Genomic DNA, 23,121 nt, shown 5'->3' with positions numbered 1-23,121 from the left:
TATATATATATATATATATATATATATTATATATATATATATATATATATTTATATATATTAAAACAAGATGTTCAAGATTATCTTTCAATTTAAATAGAAAACTGAAAATGCTGCTGGGTACATACTGCTATGTAGAGTAGCTAATTAGGTCTGTATATAATTTTGTATTTTTTGCACCACTGAAATGAAAGAATGGATGAATGTTTGGAGTTTAAGTTGAAACGTTTGAAATATTTTTAATAACAGTAAATAAACACAGTTTAATTGTAAAAAAGGATTTTAGTCTTCTGCAACTTCACATTATAAATATTCAGTATGAATCTGTGGGGACTTTCTCCGGAATGATGGGCAGACTGTAACTGTAAAGTGAGAAAGCTGTAGAACATCATAAATAAAGTTGTAATTAATAAATGAATGTCCAGAGCGCCTCAGATATCAAGTGGTGGTTCAGTCTCAAGGACAATAACTTGGTCGTAAACGATTGTAAATAATTAATGACAGTATTTTACTGTATTATAACTTCTTTTCAACTTGAAATATGGAACAAAACCTGTTTATTTGTAGTTTATATTCAAATCTACATCAGGTAAGTTATTATTCTGTATTAAAAGATTCTAAGAATTTAAACTTAGTCTACTTTTATGCTTTAACATGTAGTTTCTAATTTGTTTTTCGGGTTAATTTCATTCTGTTAACTTTCTACCAGCATCTGTGCTGCTTTGTGAAGGCTTATAACTTCCGCTTTGGAGCTTTAGTGCTTTATTTTAGACCAAAAAGAGAAAAATAGAGCTGAACCAACTTCACTTACTGTGCTGAAAGACGCTGGACGTACTAAAAAGTTCTGCAAGTTCTATAAGTTACTCAGTAATTTAGTTTTTAAGCTGATACTTTTGTACGTCTGTTGAAGTATCTTTGTTTTAACGATACTTTTTACTGGAAGACGGGTTTATGATGCTCTGCACAGCTCTAGTTATGGAATTTAAAGATGTGTACACCTTAAAAATGGTTCTTCAGGGGTTCTTCAGTAAAGGAACTGGTTATACAGAACCGTAAACACTAAAGAACCACCATTTGAATGAAAAGAAATGGTTCTTTACATGGTTAAATGTCTCTTCTCTGTGAAGTAAAACTGCAGTGTGTGGCTCTAGATAGAAGCAAGAGTTATACTATTGTTACAAGCCACAGAACCTTTTTGGTACACTCTTTAAAGAGATGGTTCTTCAAGGGTTCTTTGATAAAAGAAATGGTTCTATTTAGAATCACGAGTTCTATGTTGAAACGTTTCATGATTTAATGGTATATAGCACCAAAAAGCGTTCTTCTATACTGTTATGACGTCAAACTTGTATCAATAGAACCATATATAAAACCATATAGAACTATATACAGCACGTTTTCCATCAATCTGAAGAACTATTTCACCATGCGAAGAACCATATAGGCATGAAATGCTTATGGTTCTAAATGGAACCATTCTGTTCACTAAAGAACCCTTGAAGAACCATCTTTTTTAAAAGGGTACTATACAGAGCCCTGTTTGCTGAGTGCAGGTAGCTTCGTCTCTGTTGTGTCTCTTCTGTAGCTGCCTCAGTCACAGCACTGTTATTACATCTGTGACTTCAGTTCCCTCCAAAACTTGGGCTCTTATCTTCGTGAAGGTTGTTATCAGGAACGTGGGCGCATTTCTGTCCTGCAGTGTCATTGTGCTTTTCTCTGAGGATCAGTGCTGAGCGACTGGGGTTCTCTGTGCATGTAAGTAGCTGAAAAAGCCAACAAATGTGAAGAAACATTGCTTGTGTGATTCTGTTTATCAGCCGAGTGATAAAGAAACGTAAACCTTATGTTCTCTTAAATGCATTGAGAGAAATTAGTCAAACTGTACGCTACAAAAAACACTCAATAGTCAAAAGTTAGCTGTGAATTAGAGAGACTTTATAATAGTATATACATATACCCATTCAAATAATAACAGTATTTGTGCTTACTGGTGAAATTATTTATCTTACTATTCTGCCACTGATTTTGGGTAGAAAATTATATTTGTGCGATCTAAAATGCCTCCATATACACTGTATTGCCATAACATTGTACTTACTTACTTATTTAAACGTATTTAAAGGTACAGAGCCCCTAAGGTGACTGTACAGTGAGTATTTTTAATAAGGCATGGCCACAAGTTATTATTTTAAGGCCACAAATTACTATAATAACGTCACTAATTAGTATATTAAGGTCACGAGTGATGAGAAACTTAACTTGTGGCCTCAATATATCAATTCGTGGCCACGCCTTGTGAGAACTACGCATGCTCCAGTAATGAACAGACCTCTAAAGCTGGTGTACCATGATTGCCGTACTGTTCAGATTGGTAGGAACGAAACTCTGATCCTCGTTTTACCCGGCGGTTTATTTTAAAGGTACCATCAACGGCAGTGGGGCTAGCTAGCGCTACTTTCAGCTCCTAAATTTGTCATTTTAAAGCGTTAATTCGACTTTGAAGCACTTTTAAAGTATATTTCGCAGGGTTGGATTCAGGAGAGGCGGGTTCTGGGTGATAAGGGCCGCGGAAAGGTGGCCAGTATGGCTCGACAGGCGGGCGAGCTGCGGTAGAAGGTAGCGGGTGAGCGTGCTAAGCTAACGTGCTAACGGGGTCGTTAGTCAGCCGTGAACGTGAACTTCACGGACTCCGTGGCTCGGTCGCGTCTGTCTCGCCCCTCCGCCGTGACACGTGTGCCGGGAGGCTGCTGGAATGTGCCGGTCACGCTGCCGGTCAGCGCCCGGGGCTGGTGTTAGCCGTGTTTGTGTGCGGAGATGAGCGAGTGTCAGTTGTGCCCGGGGCTCGTTTCTATGGAAACAGCTGAAGGAGTCGATCAGTGAAGGACATTGAGAGGGCGGCAGCAGCAGCTGGGCTGGTTTTCCTCTAGTTCTGAGTTCTGGCTGGGTAAGCTCTCCTCTCTCTGATATTTTCGACTCCTGACTCGATTCAGTGCCAAATAAATGACATCTTAGCGAGAAAAACTTCTTAAATCGAGCCGATAGACTTAACATTTCTCATTCAGATTGAATACTACTCGATTATTTAACTTATTTTCAATGTTTTTCTCATTTAAAATCATGTTATCCAGTGAATGGGGCTGAAAGATGGGTCGTTTCTTAAATTGAATGTAAGGGAGTGCAAACTTTTACATCGCAAGAGCTGCATTTTTTTCCCTACATTGTAAAAAAGGTCCTCTGATTCTCCAGGGTATGTTTTGGTTTGTCAATCTGAATTTACATGACCAAATCGTAAGGCAAATTATTCAGTAACTGCATGAAATAAATGTAATTTTTTTTTTTTTTTTATAAAAGTTCCCCTTAGATTAACAGAACGTGTTTTATGATCACACATATTGCTGTATGCTAACAATTTACTGCTGACAGCCAAAAATCTTAGACGCTCTTTCAATTATTTTATAAAAATAATGTTTACAGAGCAGATCACTGAAGAGACGCCATCTGTTTATAGTTTATAGCCCAGATTTGTGAAAAATGGGTCGACTTTCAGTAGACAAAAAAAAAGTGAGTTCAGCTTCTTTTATTATAAAGGTTTAAAAATACATCACCCATCTATTTGACTGGATAGAAGACAGTTACAGCTCTCATACGACCCCCACCTTTAGAATGTAGCTTATGAAAGTTATGAAGAATATGACGAAGTGCGTTTTGGAACCACCGGTGGTCCCAAGGAGTTGACGTTTAAGACATTTAACCTACTAATACCCCAGATATCAGACAGTTTTGGTAAAGGTATTTAATTTGTTTTGGGCCGATTCTGGCTTTCCTATGTGAGTGTTGATGGACTAAGAGGTAGATGTTAGGCATGCGTGCCAGAACAGGGCCAGATCTTGGACAGCTTTGTACCGTTTTTCCTTGTTTCTACATTTGTGGGACAATTCTGGTGTGAATATTGTGGACCAGCAGTGTAGTTGGGCCATATCCTTCAGTTCTACTCACTTTACAGTGTGTGGGCCAGATCTAGGGCAGAGGACCCAGCCATATACTGGGCCAGAACAAACCAAGGATGTGGCCCACGAGTGAGTAAAAGAGTGAGTAAAAGAGTGAGTAAAAGAGTGAGTAAAAGAGTGAGTAGTTTGAGCATGACAACCAACTTTTAGATGCTTATCTTAACCCTTGTTTGTTTTAACCTGTAGGTTTAATAAACATACTGATGGGTGCCAGAACAGAAAATCGCACGTCTTTGTGTAAAACTTTAAAGCTGTAAACAAAACAAAAACCTGCCTTGTGTTAAACAGCGTGTTTCCATTTTCAGATCTCTGAAAGTGAAATATCAGCATCAACATGTCACAAAAGACAAAATATCACAAAGTCGCGATTTAATGATGAATAAAATGTTCGATTTGATATGATATGAGACACAAGTTTGATACTGCAAAAATAAATAATGTTAATGTTTCCACTTTAATAGAGCATTCAGCTGTATAAAAGTACAATATTTAAAATAAAAGTCCTTTATGGTGTCCTGATCACACTTTTGCCATAAGCTCATGCGTTAATAGTTATTAGTAGCCACAAGCAAGGCGCAATCCAATATAATATGTTGTATTGATACATCTCTAGAGAAAATGACCCTGTTTTGAACGGTCACAACCACAACTTAGTGGCTGTCTGGCACACTGTATTCAGGGGTCAAGCCTCAGGCTAGAAAAGAGTGATTATTCTGGTGGTCTTGGCCAAAACAATCAGGTCTGAGCTTTAATTTATAGAAAATAATTGCAATTTAAATCACAGTTACAATGTTAGTTGAACTGTATTGAAATCAGTGCTCTGTTAATGCCTAGTAAACCTCTCAGCTGTTGCTGTAATGAATTTCTTTTGTGTTTGTTCTGCAGACATTGTCATTTTTCCTCCGTGGGACGTGTTGAAGGACCAGCCATGGTGCTTAAAATCTTCTTCCCCAAGTGTTGCAACACTGCCGACAGCGGCCTGCTGGTGGGTCGCTGGATTCCGGGCCAAGACTCAGCTGTGGTTCTCGCCGTCATCCACTACCCTTTCATACCAGGCCAGGTGAAAAAGTATCTGAGCCAAATTCGGAACCAGACCCAGGTGGACCTGACCGTTCTGGGCTCGTGGAGTAAGCCCAAAGACGGCCAGGAGGGAATGGACAGCTTCTTGAAAGACCTTAGCACCATTTTCCCTCACTCACGTTGGCTTCAGCTGAGTCGCGAGAGCGGCAAGAGAGCCTTCACGTGCCGGGTGGTGCAGAACAACGGGACGCCTCCGGCTGACCAGGAGGATGATGAAGAAGTCATCTTCATTCATTACGACCAGAGGAAGGTCATGCTCTCCCAGCTCCACCCGATACAGGAGAAAAGCTCTGAGAAAGACTCTTCAGAGCTGCGCGTGGTTTTTCAGACGGTCGCTCAGAGCCAGCCCCTGTTCTTTCTCGACAGGTACGACGAGGGGCCTCTGAAGCTCACGCACTGGCAGTCCGAAGGCAGGGAGGCGAGCATCATCGTCGAGCTGCTCAAGCAAGCGTCCGTCCCGCTTTGCGTAGTTCTCACCTGGCTGGTGTCTGTGTGGCAGTGGCTGTGTAGCTTCAGGTGAGACAGCATCAGTGTATACAATACACTCTTAGAAAAGGTGGTAAATTCACAGGGTCCCTCTGCAGGTTCAGCAGGTCCAGGCTTCAATTTCTCAGAAATACTTGGCTGTATATTTATTGTTGAGTTGTAGAAGTTCACCTCTTTCATGGCTCAGTTAGTTCCTTGGTTTCTGGGCCATGGTTTGGTTTGTACTGCAGTTCAAGTCATGCAGAACCCAAACCAGAAGATTTTTCAAGAAGAGAATGACATAAATACCATTTAAAAGTTCATCTTTTTGGGAATTGATGCAAAACAGAGGGAATGTAAATATCAGTAAGTGGAATAAAACACGTAAACATCAATTTTAGAGTGATTGTACCAATCGGCAAATGTCAAAAATGTAAACCGCAAGCAAATTAAATGAGCCTCTCCAACAAAAGACCATATATTGATATACTTCAGCCTTTTTTGGATTGTCACTTATTTTATTTTCTATTTTATTCTACACTAAAAAGCCAAACTATGCTTTATTTAAGTTTTTGTTACCCCTTTATTTACATACCGATCAGGGAAACATACACCCTTAAAAAAAGATGTCTTCAATGGATCTTTAGTAAAGAAAATGGTTCTATATAGAACCATGAACATCCAAAGAATCCTTTGCATGATCAAAGGGTGCTTTGCATCATTAAATGGTTCTTCAGATTGATGGAGAATGTGCTGTAGATGGTTCTATATGGAACCTTTTTGAAAAGGGTCCTATATAGCACCCAAAAAGGTTCTAATGTTACGATGTCAAGCTTTCATGATGGAAAGCTCCCTTCATTACATGCAAAATGCTCTTTGAGTGTTCATGATCCTATATAGAACCTTTTTTAAACTAAACCAAGAAGAACCATCTTTTTTGTTCAGGCAAGTCAAGTTTATTTGTACAGCACCTTTCATACAAAGTGGCAATTCAAAGTGGATTACAGAAAAATCAAAGCTGTAGATATTAATACAAATTATAACATTTCTGAGATCCAGTACCTCAGAAAGGCTTTTGTAGGGAAAATCTTACTTCGAAGTAATACCAACCCTTAAGCTGTTAACCCTTAAGACCCGGGCAAAATGGTAGGTCACTTCTAGTCTTCATAACTTCAGAACGGTTTAAGAGAAAACATGATCCACATATCAGGACATTCAGCAGACCCGCCCCTAACTAGCAACCATGATGTCATCGAGCTGTGACGTCAGCATCAGTGAGTAATTCAGCTTGGAAAATCCTAATATTATTGCTCTGCTGTTTGGCCTTCATATTCCAACGAAGGGTTGAAACAGCGACATGATTCACACATCAGATCACTCATCAGACTCCGCCTCACCCTCCAGAGTGATTTCATCCACCTGTGACCATCAGTCAGCCAGAGACCCAGCTCCAAAATCCAAACCCACTCACTACTGTTATATTACATCTCTGCTTTCAGCCTTCATATTATAAACGAAGGGCTTTCAGTTTACATTGATTTTGAGTATAAAAAATATCTGATAGTAAATATGCAACTCAATTTGTAATTAAAAATAAAGCCTGTCTTGCTGTGTATCAGAGTTTTAGCACTGAACATGAATCCGTGAGGACAGAAAATCAATAAAAAACATGTTCGGCTAATGCTAATCGTTTATTTTTACTCATAATGACGAAAAGAATGAATCACCGTCAAAATTATCACACTGTCAGCTCAAAGACACTCTAGAATAACAATTTCTGAAAAGATAACCACGACTGCACTTGTTTTCAAGATCTCTTTAATTAAAACATACAAAATTTAGCGGGCGCTAGGTAAAATTTGATCAGAAATGACCCAAATTCGCAAATCGAAATGACCCAAATAATAATAAAAATTAGTTTCTTTTATTTATTGTTATTGTTGTAATTGTAATGATTACAGACTATTATTATTTACTACTGCTATTACAAACATCGTAAGTGTTTATTATTATCTATTAGTAGGGGTATTTTGCAATATTGTTTATTTATCTTACTTTTTAATAAAACTTAATTGAAATACTAAAAGATAATATTTGTTTTCTTAGCAAGTTGCACTGAAACAGTGAAGCTGCCCTGTCTGTCAGCCCTAAACAGGCAACTGAGAACATACAAGCCATTATTGAATTTATCAGCTATTATAGGATATTTGTAGTAGTTCGAATCATTACTGTCCACATCATACAGAAGTTCACACTTCTCAGACCTCTAACAGCAAAACTGATGACCTGAATATGACCCAGAGTTGCACAAGGATGTGATGTCACATGAATGGACAGTGGTTTGAATGAGCTACAGCACATGAACTGAATGGCTGATCATTCATCAGACGACACTGACACACATGGATACATGTAGTGTGACCACATTCATCTATGTGTGTCTCTGAGCTCCACTAATCTACAGTATTATCTGCTGCAGGTTGCTGCATACGTGGCCAGTGCAGTTCATCTCAAGCAAGCTGTCTACCTGTGTTCAGTCGGGATACAGGACGGATCACTTTCAAACTGTTTTCTCCACCAAGAAAGCCACAACGCACGTAGAATTCATGAGGTACATAATCACACAGTAGAGCTTTGATGCAACTTTAGTTGCCAGTAAAACTTTCATGCAACTTTACTTGCTTGAAAAATGTAAAATTACGCTTGGTATAATGTAAAGCATCCTGCAGCTCGCTTCATACTCAATGACAGCTGCAAGTGTCTCAACTTAAACCTTAATATATACACCAAAACGGGTTTAATAGTCAAATATAGAGTAAACATCCATAAATATGTAGACAAAAGACAGAACTGCAGACCTAGAACAGCAATGGCAGCTCAGAAAATTATATGAAAATGCTGCAAATGTGTAAATTATGCCTTCCAGATGACTGTGTATCAAGCAAGATTTGATGTATTAAAAAAATACAAGTAGTTGAACATGTTGCATGCAATTTTGCTTGTTTTTTAATTGTGTAACCGACTAGTTGCACAGAAATGATATTGCTTGCAACTAGTTAGCCTTTGGCTTGTTTGACTAAGTTGACATGCTTGCAACTACTGCAGCAAAGGACACCTAAATTGTGCAACTCAAGTGCAATTTTGTTGCATGAAGTTTTTTCGCACCCAAAGTTGCATGTACGTTTCGACAAGTAAAGCCAGTTAATACATTATCACATGCTTTAAGTAATGTATATTGTGTATATATATGTATATACTAGGCTTATTTTAGAGTGGTGTGCTGTGCTTTTTTCCCCTCTTAGGAAGGCAAACATTTTTGTGTCCTTCCTTTTGGACATTGCTCTTGGATTGGTGCTGATCTCCTGGCTCTACAGAGAGAATCGTATCAGCCAGCTCGCCAATACTTTAGTGCCAGTTGCTGACGTAAGTAGTTTTACACTTACTACACAACATAATACTTTCTACCTAGATAGTGTATTAATATACAACAGTTAGTTCCGGCCACGCAAGCTGTTTGGTTGAGCAGCGTTCTAACCGCGCTGTTATTTTGCCATAACATCACTTTATCACTCCGCTGAGACGCTGTTACTAAGCAACGACTGTGACAGCTGTAGGAGACGCTCAAGCCATTTGAACATTTCTACTTCTTTCTTTGCCACAAACAGAAAATGGACACTTTTAAGATCACATTTGACCGACAGCCGATTTGGTCAGACTCTGAAGATGAGACGACACTAAATTCCCAAACTGTCATCACCACTGAGCAGCTTTTCAGTCGGCAGCTGTGACAGAAGAACAGCTGAACAACCTGGAATCAGCCAGAAATGAACCCAACACCATTCGCCAAACTAAATGGGCTGTAAGATGCTTTACAGACTGGCTGGAACAAAACAACATTAATACTGATCTGGCAAAAACTGACAAAACTGAGCTGAACTTGATATTGGGGCAGTTTTATGGCTCAGACTCATTTGGTCAGACTCTGAAGATCAGACTACACGTTTGGCGAATGGTGTTGGGTTCATTTCTGGCTGATTCCAGGTTGTTTAGCTGTTCTTCTGTCTCAGCTGCCGACTGAAAAGCTGCTCAGTGGTGATGACAGTTTGGGAATTCAGTGTAAGGAGCTGGAGAACGAACTGCCGGCTGTGCAGCGAGTGGCCGGAGCTCGTTACTCTGACGTAGCAACAAGCTGCTTGTTAAGGAACTATAATTTGGTGAAGGAACTGCGAACATTAAAACATATTAAACGGCGCGTTCACGGCCCAGTTTATTAATTTATTACTTTAATTATTTAACTGTTGTATAAAAGCAGTAGAACACTCGAGGAGTGTGTTATCGCCAATAACATCACGGCTGTGATGATCTACGGTGACCAAATCACGGTCGTGTGTTATCGTGAAAGCACCGATGTTGATGTATCAGGATCACATGCCGTCATGAAAACAATTGAAAAGTGACATTTGTAATCGAAAAAATTTCCTGAATTTGCCTGCGCAGTGATTCGCATGTGTGTTCCATCCATTGTACCCAAGCATGTTGGAATTTCCAGAGTTTCCCAAAATCAGGGAACACAACACATTGAGTTTGTACAGCAGGACTGTGTTTGCAGAGCGTTGACGAGGCCTAACAAGACCAGTTTAACTACACATATGAAACCCTGACAGTCTGTGGTCAGTTTACATTAAAATAATTTTTTTTTGCTGTTTACATTTTTCAGCATGTGGCTAAGGAGCTGCAGGAGCTGCTGGAGTGGCTCATGGGCGCCCCTGCTGGCCTGAAGATGAACCGTGCCCTGGACCAGGTGCTGGGGAGATTCTTCCTTTACCACATCCATCTGTGGATCAGTAAGTTTCAGTCTGTTTTCCTTCTGGCCTGTATATCACTGTTGTCAGAACAAAACCCTGTCTCTCCCTTTTAGTCATTTTCGTTTTTTGACATAATTAAAAAAATTTAAATTCTGTGTAAATTTCATGATGAATGGACCAAAAGAAACGGCCCAAAAATGACTTGGAAAAAAGTCTGGTTCCATTGGCTTGCATTGAAAGCAGAGTATGTTTTTTCCTTCTCCTGTAAATTGTCATTTTGGAGATGAGGTTTTGTTCCATTGCAAAAATGCAACGTCACAATATTTTAAGAGGTTTTCACAACACACAATGTAATAATATATTTTTCCTGACATTTGATAAGCTGGAAAAGACAAAGTAGTGCCATGTTTTGAAACACTGTCAAAACTATAAATTCAGTGATTTGATTTCAGTATTGCGCACACTGTGCTGTGCTGGATGTGATTAACCAGGACCAGCAGAGCTCCTTCTGTAATCAAACATGCAGTTGGGGAGTGTTGTTAGTACTGGTGATATCCATGAGATGATCAGAAAAGCATATTGTGATATATTGTGATGTTATTTATCACAAAAATTACAAATACTGTCATACTGCCCACTTATACGTCACCGACAATGCGTTGTTTTGTGTCTACTGCTGTGAGTTTTTGTCAGAATGTCCACATTGTGAGCGCAGAGAGTGGCCACTTGTGCTTTTTTATCCTTTTAAATAAACCTGTTTGGTCGGATTCTGAACTAATTATACAGGGAGATTCACTCGAAAGAGGCCCCGAATATTCTGCTGTAACTCCTGTTAGGGTGAAGCAATCTGAACCAAAAAAATACGCTGCATACCTTGACGTCTGTGCAATCGATTGCATTACATGCGATGTGCCAGACACATTTCGACGTGGCGCTCCATGTTCCTGAATGTATCGGCAAGCGTTAGAGAGGTTAAACGTCGTCACGACTGTCCGGCGCCTACCTCAACGCTCCGATGCAGAGATATCCCGGCTTGTTCGAAGCCTCATATACTGAGGAGCACATTGCACATTGTTTTATTCAGATTACTTCGTCCTAGAGAGAGTTACTACAGAATATCCGGGGCCTCTTTCGAGTTAATCTCCCTGTATATCAGGTTTTCTCAGAATTCTGAACAGCAACTACTGTGATTATTACATATAGGTGTGGTGACTGTGGTGGTCCCTTCTGCCAAGCTGGTCCTCCTGGTGTCACTGAGTCCTGTTCCACCGGCTGACGTTTTCTAATGTTACTGAATGAAACAAGGTCTTAAACAAGGTGTAAAGTAACCTGACTTTGTACTGAGAGTTTTATATGTGATGTTAACGAAGGTAAAGTAGTCATAAACCTGAAAAATACGGTTCTGGGGGAACTATTTTGGCTTACAACGTCCTGCGTACACCTGTCTGCCATGAATAGATTAAAATAAGGGGATTAAAATACATTTTAAGCCAAAACTTCATCACAAAACTATCATAAACAGTGTCTCAGACATCAGGCAGCGTATATTAAACCGTTTCATGTGATAACTGTCTGTGAGGGAGCTTCTAGAGGTGGACGTCTGGTTCCTATCACCACCACTGTGAACAATTCTGACTCAGAAAGTTTCTCTAGAATGGAGCGTTTCACTCTGAATGAGTTTGTTTACATCTCAGCCATTTCAATATACAGATTTATTGAAAAATCGTTCTCCCTTAAGAACATGTCATGAATCTGATGTAGACGTCTCTCAAAAACACATTTAAAAACAAATTTAGGAAGATACTGGAGAATGAAGCCCACTGTTCTTATTAAGGTTTTTAAGAAATATTTTCTTTTGTAAAGCTTTTTGGTGCTGCTTGTTAATTTAATTCTATATATAGATAAATAGAATTTATTTCAATATTTGTATTTATTTTGAATAAATTTTGAATATGTCTTAATGGTCATACTGTTAGGATGGTTTGGGTGTATTTTTTTTTTTGTGAAGTAAATGATCTTTAAATTTTGTCATTTACTGGATACTCAACATTATGCAGTGACTCTAAACAAAGATCCTTATAGTTTCTCATTATTTAAAATGGGATTTTTAAGCATTCAACCTGGAAACAGCAACGGAAACACATTTGTGCACAGAGCAATTGCATGCACAGTTGCAGTAGGGTAATAAAACTGTTTTCCTGTCAGAGTACAGCTGTCTAGAGCACACTTAGCTTCCCCATTTGGTTCATTCATCCTTTGTGATTGTCGGTATGAAAAGCAAACGTGTATGTCTTAAACAGAATCCCCAGTATGTCTAATTCCCCATTCAAATACAGATGCCTTTCATGTGGCTCAAAACAGCTGGCTGGGTTTGTTTCCAGCTCTGTGAATGTGGTGTTGGAGTAGGCGAACGTCTCTTGGGCAGATGTTGGTTCAGGTTACGACAGACCTGCTGGAAATGAACAGAAGCTAATTAGCTATTTACTCAACACACGACGTGTTCATGCCGCTATCCCACCTGTTTGTGTCCCCAGGCTACATCCGTCTGATGTCTCCCTTTATCGAGATGATCCTGTGGTATGTCGGACTCTCCGCTTGCCTGGGTTTGACCTTTGCCCTTTCGGTGCTCTCAGACATAGTGGCACTTCTGACCTTCCACATCTACTGCTTTTATGTGTACGGAGCAAGGTGAGCCAGCAGTGTCAACACAGCTAGCCCGGGTTAGAGGCGTATTGTGGCATTTATCTTTTTGACAGTTTTGCACCACGGCAGCAGCGGCGTTTTAGGGGGAATTTCACTGATTTTTAAAAACAATTATGCATAGTTCAGTGTAGGAATATTTGATAATGATAAAAATGTGATTTATCACAGTTTGAGTTTAATACCACCAAAAGTCAGCTTTAATGGAAATTCAACTACAAAACACACACTGAGGCCTTAGAATGTCCCGTAACTCAGCTTTAATGGAAATCCAACTACAAAACACACACTGAGACTTTAAAATGTCCCCATAACTCAGCTTTAATGGAAATTCAACTACAAAACACACACTGAGGCCTTAAAATGTCCCCATAACTCAGCTTTAATGGAAATTCAACTACAAAACACACACTGAGACCTTAAAATGTCCCCATAACTCAGCTTTAAAGGAAATTCAACTACTGAACACACACTGAGACCTTAAAATGTCCCCATAACTCAGCTTTAAAGGAAATTCAACTACTGAACACACACTGAGGCCTTAAAATGTCCCCATAACTCAGCTTTAAAGGAAATTCAACTACTGAACACACACTGAGACCTTAAAATGTCCCCATAACTCAGCTTTAAAGGAAATTCAACTACTGAACACACACTGAGGCCTTAAAATGTCCTCATAACTCAGCTTTAATGGAGATTCAACTACAAAACACACACTGAGGCCTTAAAATGTCCTCGTAACTCAACTTTAAAGGAAATTCAACTACTGAACACACACTGAGCCCATAAATGTCCCCATAACTCAACTTTAAAGGAAATTCAACTACTGAACACACACTGAGGCCTTAAAATGTCCTCATAACTCAGCTTTAAATGGAGATTCAACTACTGAACACACACTGAGGCCTTAATGTCCCCATAACTCAGCTTTAATGGAAATTCAACTACAGAACACACACTGAGACCTGAAAATGTCCCCATAACTCAGCTTTAATGGAAATTCAACTACAAAACACACACTGAGACCTTAAAATGTCCTCATAACTCAACTTTAAAGGAAATTCAACTACAAAACACACACTGAGGCCTTAAAATGTCCTCGTAACTCAACTTTAAAGGAAATTCAACTACTGAACACACACTGAGGCCTTAATGTCCCCATAACTCAACTTTAAAGGAAATTCAACTACTGAACACACACTGAGGCCTTAAAATGTCCTCATAACTCAGCTTTAATGGAGATTCAACTACTGAACACACACTGAGGCCTTAATGTCCCCATAACTCAGCTTTAATGGAAATTCAACTACAGAACACACACTGAGACCTGAAAATGTCCCCATAACTCAGCTTTAATGGAAATTCAACTACAAAACACACACTGAGACCTTAAAATGTCCTCATAACTCAACTTTAAAGGAAATTCAACTACAAAACACACACTGAGACCTTAAAAAGCTGCATGTCACTTGTTTAAAGTCACCAATGTGCGTTTTATAATTATGACTGATATTTTCAACCAGCAGAGGGCAGCATCCGTTCTGTTATAGTTTGTCTGAGCTCAGTTTTGTTTATTTAACATCCTGACCAACACTAAAAAAGCTTTTACACAGTAATGTTTGTAGAAGTTTAGTATTCATGCTTTACATTTTAGTGCATTAAAAACTCTCTTGCTTTCTCTCTGCAGGCTTTACTGTCTGAAAATCTACGGCCTGTCCTCCCTCTGGCGTCTTTTCCGGGGTAAGAAGTGGAACGTGCTGAGGCAGCGTGTGGACTCCTGCTCCTACGACCTGGACCAGGTACTGACCACCTGCTCTTCTCTGCCCAGAGTCAGGAGAGAAAGTTAACCCCTTAAATTCACAGGTTCAGCAGGTCCAGGCTTCCATTCCTCCGAAATACTCAGCTATATATTTATTGTTGAGGTGTTCAAGTTCACCTCTTTCATGGCTCGGTTAGTTCCTTGGTTTCTGGGCCACAGTTTGGTTTGTACATGCAAAACCCAAGCCAGGAGTCTTTTTGAAAAGAGAATGACATAAATACCTTTTAAAAGTTCATCTTTTTGAAAATTGATGCAAAAAAAAAGAGCCAAAACAAGTAAAACAATGTAAATATCAGTAAATGGAATAAAACATGTAAACATCAAATTTAGAGTGATTGTATCAGCAAATGTCAAAAATTATAAACAGCAAGCAAATTAAATGAGCCTCTCCAACAAAAGACCATATATTGACTATTCAGTCAATATTTATTTTATTTTCTATTTTATTTTGTACAACCTTTTACAATAAAAAGCCAAACTATGCTTTATTTAAGCATTTGTGACCCCTGTATTTTACATACAGATCAGGGAAACATACACATTTAAAAAAAAGATGGTTCTTCATGTGTTCTTTAGTAAAGAAAACGGTTCTATATAGAACTCTAACCATGCAAAGGGTTCTTTGAGTGCTCAAAGTGTTCTTTGCATCGTGAAAGAATTCTTCAGATTGTTGGAGAACGTGCTGTAGATGGTTCTATGTAGAACCTTTTTGAAGAGGGTTCTATATAGCAGTAGACAGGGTTCTTATATTATTGCAATGTCAAGCTTATAACAATAGAAGAGCCGTTTTTGGTGCTGTTTATGTGTTTTGAGCTACAGCAGAGTTGAATTACATCTTGATGCACTGGATACGATTACCACCGACGTGTCATGTGACAGTAAAAGAATCAATCAGTCAGTCAGTCAATCAATCAAACATTGCTGTACCATGCTTAAATTATTTGTAAAAAAAAAATGTCAGGTGAAATTAATCTAACGGTCACTCTACATCCAGTTTGTTTTTAAATTATTATTTATGGGTCATTCTACAGAAACGTCCACTTTTCTCTCTCTCCATAGGAGTCACTGGTGTTACCGATCCTCATTGGTGTTACTCATAATAAAGGGAACACCAGAGACATTTTAATGAACAATGCATTTTACAAAATAACTGCTACAGAGCATCAAACCACATGTCAATCATGGAATATCCACTAAAATATGGAATTTAATCCATTTGTGTTCAATTTTTCACAATTGAAGAATAGAATAAAGAATAAAGTCGGTCGCACCAGTGACTTCAGCTGACTTCAGTGGACTCACCATGCGATTTTCTTTATAAATCCTCAGAAAACAGGTAAAAGGAAGTCAAGTGATGTGATCAGTGTGATTTTTTTTCAAAATAAGAGATTTTTTGTTACACGGTAACACCAGTGACACGACTCCTGGGGACAACTGTCATTATATGTTTTATAATATTTATTTGCCATTTGTTTTCTTTGTCATTTAATTTATATATTCCATAGTCATGTAGAGATTATTGCAGTTAAAATTGCAGAAAAACATGTTTTTTACCTCAAAATATGGCCTCAGCCTATACATATGACTGTGAGGACGAGCTTCTGTGGTGCTTGAAGTTCTAGATAATTGATTTAAAAACCGATATTGCTAATTGAGGCTCAAGAAGATGTAATTGTTAAAATAGATTACTGTTTTATTTTAAAATGTAAATAAATTGTAACCCTGACATGTTTTTCAAGTGTAATATATCTGTAAACACTAGGGACACTTAAATGGACGTTTCTGTAGAATGACCCTTGTACGCCATGCTTGCAGTGAATTGTGCCTCACCAGCTCTGCAGTTCTGCCTCTTTTATTTCTTTGTATATCTTTGGCACCACGTTATGTACTGAATGTGGTCAGACTAGAGCTCGAGCCCATTTTACAGCATTTAGAATCCCTCAGTCTGAGCAATTTGAAATGGATTCGTATCAAGTGCAGTGAGTCAGCCTATTGTGATTTTCTTTGCCGGAGCACAGAGCCATTGCTGGAGTGCCGTCTGTGGACTGTTGGAAGGTTCAGATCTGTTACACGAGATTTTGTTTGCCAAGTAATTACTGAATAATATGCCTTATTACTCAAGGGATATTAAGATGTTTACATTCATCTGCACTTTATATTATATTTACTATACTATATTTATCATTAAACTGCACTGTAAATAGAAATACTCCTGTTCACATATGTGCAATACCCTCATGTGCAAAACCACAGCTGCTACATTCTTTTATATCCACCTTTTTTTATTTTACTTATTATACTTTTTGATAATTAAGTATTTTATAGTTTCATTTTCTATTTTTACTTTTTTATTTTTAATTATATAGTCCTTATTTTAATATCTTGCATTTTATATTTTACATTAGCCTATATTTTTGCTTTATTCCTAGTTCATCTTTTTTTGTTTATGCACCACTAGGAAGTCATAAATCTAGGAGTTTAAGGAATTAATAACTATAATGACCCGCACTCGATCTGCAACTGTGCAGCCCCCGACTGCTCCCCAGGCACTGTGGATAGGGCTGCCCACCGCTCCGGGCAAATGGACTTACTGCCCCCTAGTGTGTGCGTGTGTGTTCAGTAGTGTGTATGTGGTGTTTCACTGCACGGATGGGTTAAATGCGGAGGTGAATTTCCCAGTTGTGGGACAAATAAAGGCTAACTTACTTATTACTTATTTAACACCAGAATACAAGTAGCATAACTGCTGCAGTTTCTCTTCTATTTGATCTCTGTACAAATACATGTTCTCTGTCTTTGTCTGTGCAGTGTGTAAACATATACAGAAATGGTTCATCGTGTGTTTTTATTCTTTCTGCAGCTCTTTATTGGCACTTTGCTCTTCACAGTCCTGCTGTTTTTGCTGCCCACCACTGCTCTGTATTACCTGGTCTTTACGCTGGTGAGTGATTTAAACTTTGAAGTGGCTTTAGAGCTGAAAGATAAATAGCTTTAATATCAAAATTGCAGAAAGAGTGCAATTTACAAACCGAAAGACCTGCAGTTTTAATTATAGTCTGAATTGTCAACCGGCAGTCCAGCGTTTTAGCGTCAAGGCTGGATATTCTGGTCAAAATAACAGCCAAAATAGCAAGCCTGGATATTAATTTATATATCGCTGCTGTCAACAAACCCTTGTATCTCCAAAATGGTAACTTTACAGGAGAAGGAAAAAACATACTGTACTTTTAATGTACAAAAAATATACAAAAATGTAGATACAAGGTTTTGTTCCGACAGCAGCGATATATAAAAAAAGTTAAGTTGCAGTCATGATATTGGTCAGAAAAATCGTAATCCCCAAATCGTCCAGCCCTGTGTGGCTTGGAGTCCTGAGATGGAAATGAACATGAAGTCATGACTTGGGTCGTGGTGGGTCAGCACAATCCTAAGTGGTGCTGTCTTGATGTGGTTGCAGCTGCGCCTGGTGGTGGTGATGTTCCAGGGGCTGATTCACCTCAGTGTGGACTTCATTAACTCCTTTCCCCTGTTCGCTATGGGCCTCCGTGTGTGCAGGCCCTACAGACTGGCAGGTGAGTCTTATTAACATTAACACAACCTTTTTCTTTCCAATATGGAAAACCATAACTGTTCATCAAAGTGTGTAGGTCCTTTCCATGGATACTCAACCACCACCTTATTGTTATTTTAACTATTTTAACCTCATCCATGCTTTTCAGAGGGAGTTAAATTCCGAGTACTGAGTGAAGAGCCTGGCGCTCCTCTGCACCTGATGATGGAGGTAAGGTTAAACGTGAATAAGGCTGTCGCTGTCGACTATATTAGTAATCCAGTAATGTACTAAATTAGAGTAATCAGAGTTGAGCTTAAAATGAACTTTACTGAACAATAAAAAAGGAAAAAAAAGGAACAGAAAAGAAATATTCCAAAAATTGCATTTTACACTGTGTCAAAGAGAAATGGCCCAAAATGAATTAGGAAGAAATCTCATACATTAAAAGTTTGCTTTTTCTGTAAAGTTACGATTTTAAAGTTATGTGATTTTGTTCCAGAAGCGACAACATATCAATTGATAATATACGACGCTAATTACCGCTTTTATATGACAGCAAAATAAAGAACAAAGTAAAGTGAATAAGCCCTGAATATTGTAACAAAAGTACTTTAATAACGGTGATTCCTTCCGCCGAAAAAAATAGACCCCTTTTGCCTGATGGAGCCATAAAACTGTGCTTTCCAGATGAAGCTGAATGTGGTTTAGTTCCAGTCAGTCTGTAAAGCGTTTCACAGCCCATGTCTTGTTTCCTGAATTGTATTCTGTTGGTTTTGGCTGATTCCAGTTTGTTTAGTTGTTCTATCACAGCTGCCGACTGAAAAGCTCACTTATGCTTATGCTGTGTTCAAGTGTTTGGGGTAGACGGACAACAACAAACCAGATATTTTACTGTTTTTACAACCAGAGGAGGATGGGTTCCCCATTTGCGTCTTGGTTCCTCTCAAGGTTTCTTCCTCTTACTCTTAGGGAGTTTTTCCTTGCCACTAGCCACGTTTACATTCAGCCTAATAATCAGTTAATAATCCGAAATCAATCGAAATAGAATGCGTCCATGTAAACACCTCAGTCAGAATATTCTAGTCCAATTGAGGCCATTCAGAATACAGTTTCTATCCGACTGATCGAGGTGGGTAATCCTGTAAATAATCCGTTAAATAGAAGAATAATATCCGTGTAAACGCCTGTATCTGATTACATTCCCTATCGGAAAGTTTAAGTCCGTTCTGATCATGTTCGTCGCGTCATAGTGAGAGTTTATACCATTCAACATGGCGGAGCAGAAACTGGTCTGCAGAGGAGACGAAGTTTATGCTCTGATATTTAAAAGACGGCGGTGGGACGGACGTCCAGCTTATGTGTCTCAGAACACGACGTCCTCCTCTCGGCCTTCTTTAATAAGGACATGTGAAGGACGTTTTCCTGAGTCTGACATCATTTTAAAGCAAATAAAAACACAAGCGCTGCTCACTGAAAACATCTACACTAAGCGGTTCTCTACGCATGTGGGTAATTTTGGGTCTGATTACTTGTAGTGAGCGTGTAGACAGAGATTTTCCATCAGATTGTTGAGTAGAGCAAGAAATAAACACAGTGTCGCCCTTGGTGACGCTCATGGGGGCACGGAGCCGGATTTTTCTTAATGTGTCCATTTTCTGTTCTTGTATGTGCTAAAGTAGTAACGGTTGGCTGCAGCGCAAGTCATTTCTTAGCTCAGCAGAATGATAGTTATTGTACAACCAGATATTCCATTATTATTTGTAATCACAAATAACATGTATGGAGGCTTCTCTGTAACTATTTAACATGATGGTCCACAGTAGATACTTTGTAGATGCTCAGTCCATCTATAAGTAACATTCAACTGAATATCTATTAAATGCAACTAGTTGAGTTGAGGGTGAAAAGGTGTGAAAGATTTTGTTAAATCAAACCCTAAACCCTAAACTTAAACATAATGTGGTTGATCCTCAACTGAGCATCACCAGAAAGTCTGTTAATAATTTAAATATCTGTAGGTCAACTATAGGGGACTGTCCAAATAAAGTGTGACCAGCTTCTCAATCAGATTTTGGTGTCATATCTAAGTTTTATGTATTTATTTTAATCTCTGTTTCCTCCCTCTTTAGATAAACCCTCTGAAATTCAGCTCTGTGCTCCAGTGCTACCGGACACCCACCTACAGCTGCTACCCCAGGGACTCGTGGGCCGCCCTGTGCAAAAAGCTTTTCGTAGGCGAGCTCATTTACCCCTGGAGGCAAAAGAGCACCAAGACAGACTGAAGCAGCAAAAGGCACAGCTGAAACCCCCACTTGGGCAGACAGCATGGCCAGAAAGCCACCCACAGCCACTCAGAGATACTGGGGTGCTTTCATTCATTGCCTGGTGGTGTAGTGGCAGAGGATTGAAGGGAAATCCCACTTATTTTTCAGAAGGTCTGCATAATTCAGTGGTCAGATTCATTCAGAGTGGTTTGGTGTGAAATGGTTCAGATGTCTTTACAGTGGTGGTGATAGGAACCAGAGGTCGCCATGACTACAACACAAATATAGACATTTTATTTACTATCCAGAACCACCAGTGAACCTACACGAGTCTTCTGAGTTTATATGGAATGTTGATGATGGAAAATAGTGGAAAATCTGAAATAATACGTTTTCTTTGGGGACTATTTTGCCTCACAGCGCCCTGCATAATATGTATCCCTCCACCATGAATGGAGTTTAAGGCCAAAATCTTCTCAGAACTATCATAAAACAGCGTCTCAGTCATCAGGCAGTGAATTCATAACCATTTCGTGTAGTAACTTTCTGTGAGGGAGCTTTTAGAGGTGGACGTCTGGTTCCTATCACCACCACTGTGAACAGTTCTGACTCTAGAACGGAGCATTTCACACCAAACCACTCTGAATGGCTTCACCTTAGTCATGTAATTATGCAAACTAGTGGAATTCTCCTTTAAAAGAGGTTTGATAAGTGAAGCTGTCTAAAGGGTGGATTCCTCTCTTCTTCAGGTATTTCAACTCAAGCTTTGCTGAGTCTTAGTTGCTTTTTTAATCCTGTATAGAAATAAGTTCACGTAAATGTTGAGATCATGATTATTTTTTTAATTATTACGCAGATTAATATTAATGATTGATCATTGACTAACTTTGTAGTGTCAGCATAGTTTCTACATCTTCTGATGATGATAAATGTGCCATTTTTCAAAATAATTAGCGAAGCCATCGAGTCATTTGGTTAATTTTGACAAATGTCCCATTCGTATGTGGTCACAGTATCATTTGTGTACAGGGTTTTTGGGTAAAGCTGCACATATAATGTTGTTTAGGCCTTTTTAAACATTGTCACATCTGAAATCCCTGTTAAATAAGAAACTAGACTGAATTTTGATGGTCACTGCACTGACCTGTGTGCCAATCACTGTTTAATTGTAGTTGTTGTGTAGCTGTGGTAATCAGTGAATCAGTATTATTAATCCAGCTAAAATGATCTGATTGTGCATTTATATGTTGTTAATCATCAAGAGAACTCTTAATAAATCCCCTTTTGATTCATATTTGCCTTAAAATGGTCTCTTACACTTGGTCAGTGTTTTTCATCTAACAGTATTTGGCCATTACTTTCATTTGAAATATACTGACATTCCTTTGTTCATACTTAAAACGGACCGAATGTTCTTCTTCTCATTTAGCGGTCAATGGTTGCTTAGCAACGATACCATACTCTAAAGGAACTACATTTCTTGGCGGAATACTTGTTTATGTTGGTTATTATTAATAATAATTATCTAAAATACTGTGCATTTGATATATTTAATGTTGGATGGCGTTTTATAAAAGCAATAAACCACTCGAGGCAGTGGGTTACTGCGGTTCGCGTCGGGCCAAAGAACATCCTTCCCCAGATAAAGTTGCAATAACCCACGGCCTCTCTTGGCTCAGCTCTATTAAGCTCTACAAGTACAGTCAAAAGAAAATCTGTAAATGTGGTGTGAATTGGTGCCTTGCAGGGAAGTTTACTGACTCCTGATTGTTTTTTCCTTTACAGTGGTGGTGATAGGAACCAGGGGTCGCCATGACTACAACACAAATATAGACATTTTATTTACTATCCAGAACCACCAGTGAACCAACACGAGTCTTCTGAGTTTATATGGAATGTTGATGATGGAAAATAGTGGAAAATCTGAAATAATAAGTTTTCTTTGGGGACTATTTTGCCTCACAGCGCCCTGCATAATATGTATCCCTCCACCATGAATGGAGTTTAAGGCCAAAATCTTCTCAGAACTATCATAAAACAGTGTCTCAGTCATCAGGCAGTGAATTCATAACCATTTCGTATAGTAACTTTCTGTGAGGGAGCTTTTAGAGGTGGACGTCTGGTTCCTATCACCACCACTGTCACAATTCTGACTCAGTAAGTTTCTCTAGAACAGAGCGTTTCACACCAAACCACTCTGAACCACTCTGAACCACGTTGTTTACATCTCAACCATTTAATTAAGCTGAATTTTAATCTTAAATATTTAAGAACACAAACTAAAGTGTTTGAATACTTGTTTGCCCTCTCTGTATTGTTCTGCTCTCATTTATTTGCTTGTGTTTGCATTTACAGTTAACAGAATGTGAGCATACAGACAATCCCACAGAGGCTCGTTCACCTTCAGGCAGGTTTAAAGGGCAAACGCA

At 38.8% G+C, this 23,121-nt stretch overlaps 1 protein-coding gene across 4 annotated transcripts; it reads left to right on the top strand.

The window, feature by feature from the left end:
- The first annotated feature begins 1,705 nt into the window (after positions 1-1,705).
- pigq (phosphatidylinositol glycan anchor biosynthesis, class Q) lies at positions 1,706-20,958 on the top strand. Of its 4 annotated transcripts, none has more exons than XM_036590418.1 (11): positions 1,706-1,754; positions 4,892-5,602; positions 8,031-8,162; positions 8,854-8,974; positions 10,269-10,395; positions 12,891-13,044; positions 14,744-14,855; positions 17,736-17,816; positions 18,333-18,447; positions 18,595-18,656; positions 20,558-20,958. In XM_036590418.1, exons 2-11 carry the CDS (start codon positions 4,935-4,937, stop codon positions 20,708-20,710), a joined length of 1,725 nt encoding a protein of 574 aa, XP_036446311.1. In that variant the 5' UTR covers positions 1,706-1,754; positions 4,892-4,934; the 3' UTR covers positions 20,711-20,958. The 4 variants fall into 4 exon arrangements, with proteins under 4 accessions (XP_036446311.1, XP_036446314.1, XP_036446310.1 ...); XM_036590421.1 differs by lacking the exon at positions 1,706-1,754 and adding an exon at positions 2,343-2,419; XM_036590417.1 differs by lacking the exon at positions 1,706-1,754 and adding an exon at positions 2,347-2,943.
- The last annotated feature ends 2,163 nt before the right edge of the window (positions 20,959-23,121 follow it).

This window comes from Colossoma macropomum, unplaced genomic scaffold (assembly GCF_904425465.1).
Source record: "Colossoma macropomum unplaced genomic scaffold, Colossoma_macropomum, whole genome shotgun sequence".
Taxonomy (NCBI): Eukaryota; Metazoa; Chordata; class Actinopteri; order Characiformes; family Serrasalmidae; genus Colossoma; species Colossoma macropomum.
The sequence above is the reverse complement of the archived record's forward strand: the minus strand, read 5'-3'. Positions and strand labels throughout refer to the sequence as shown.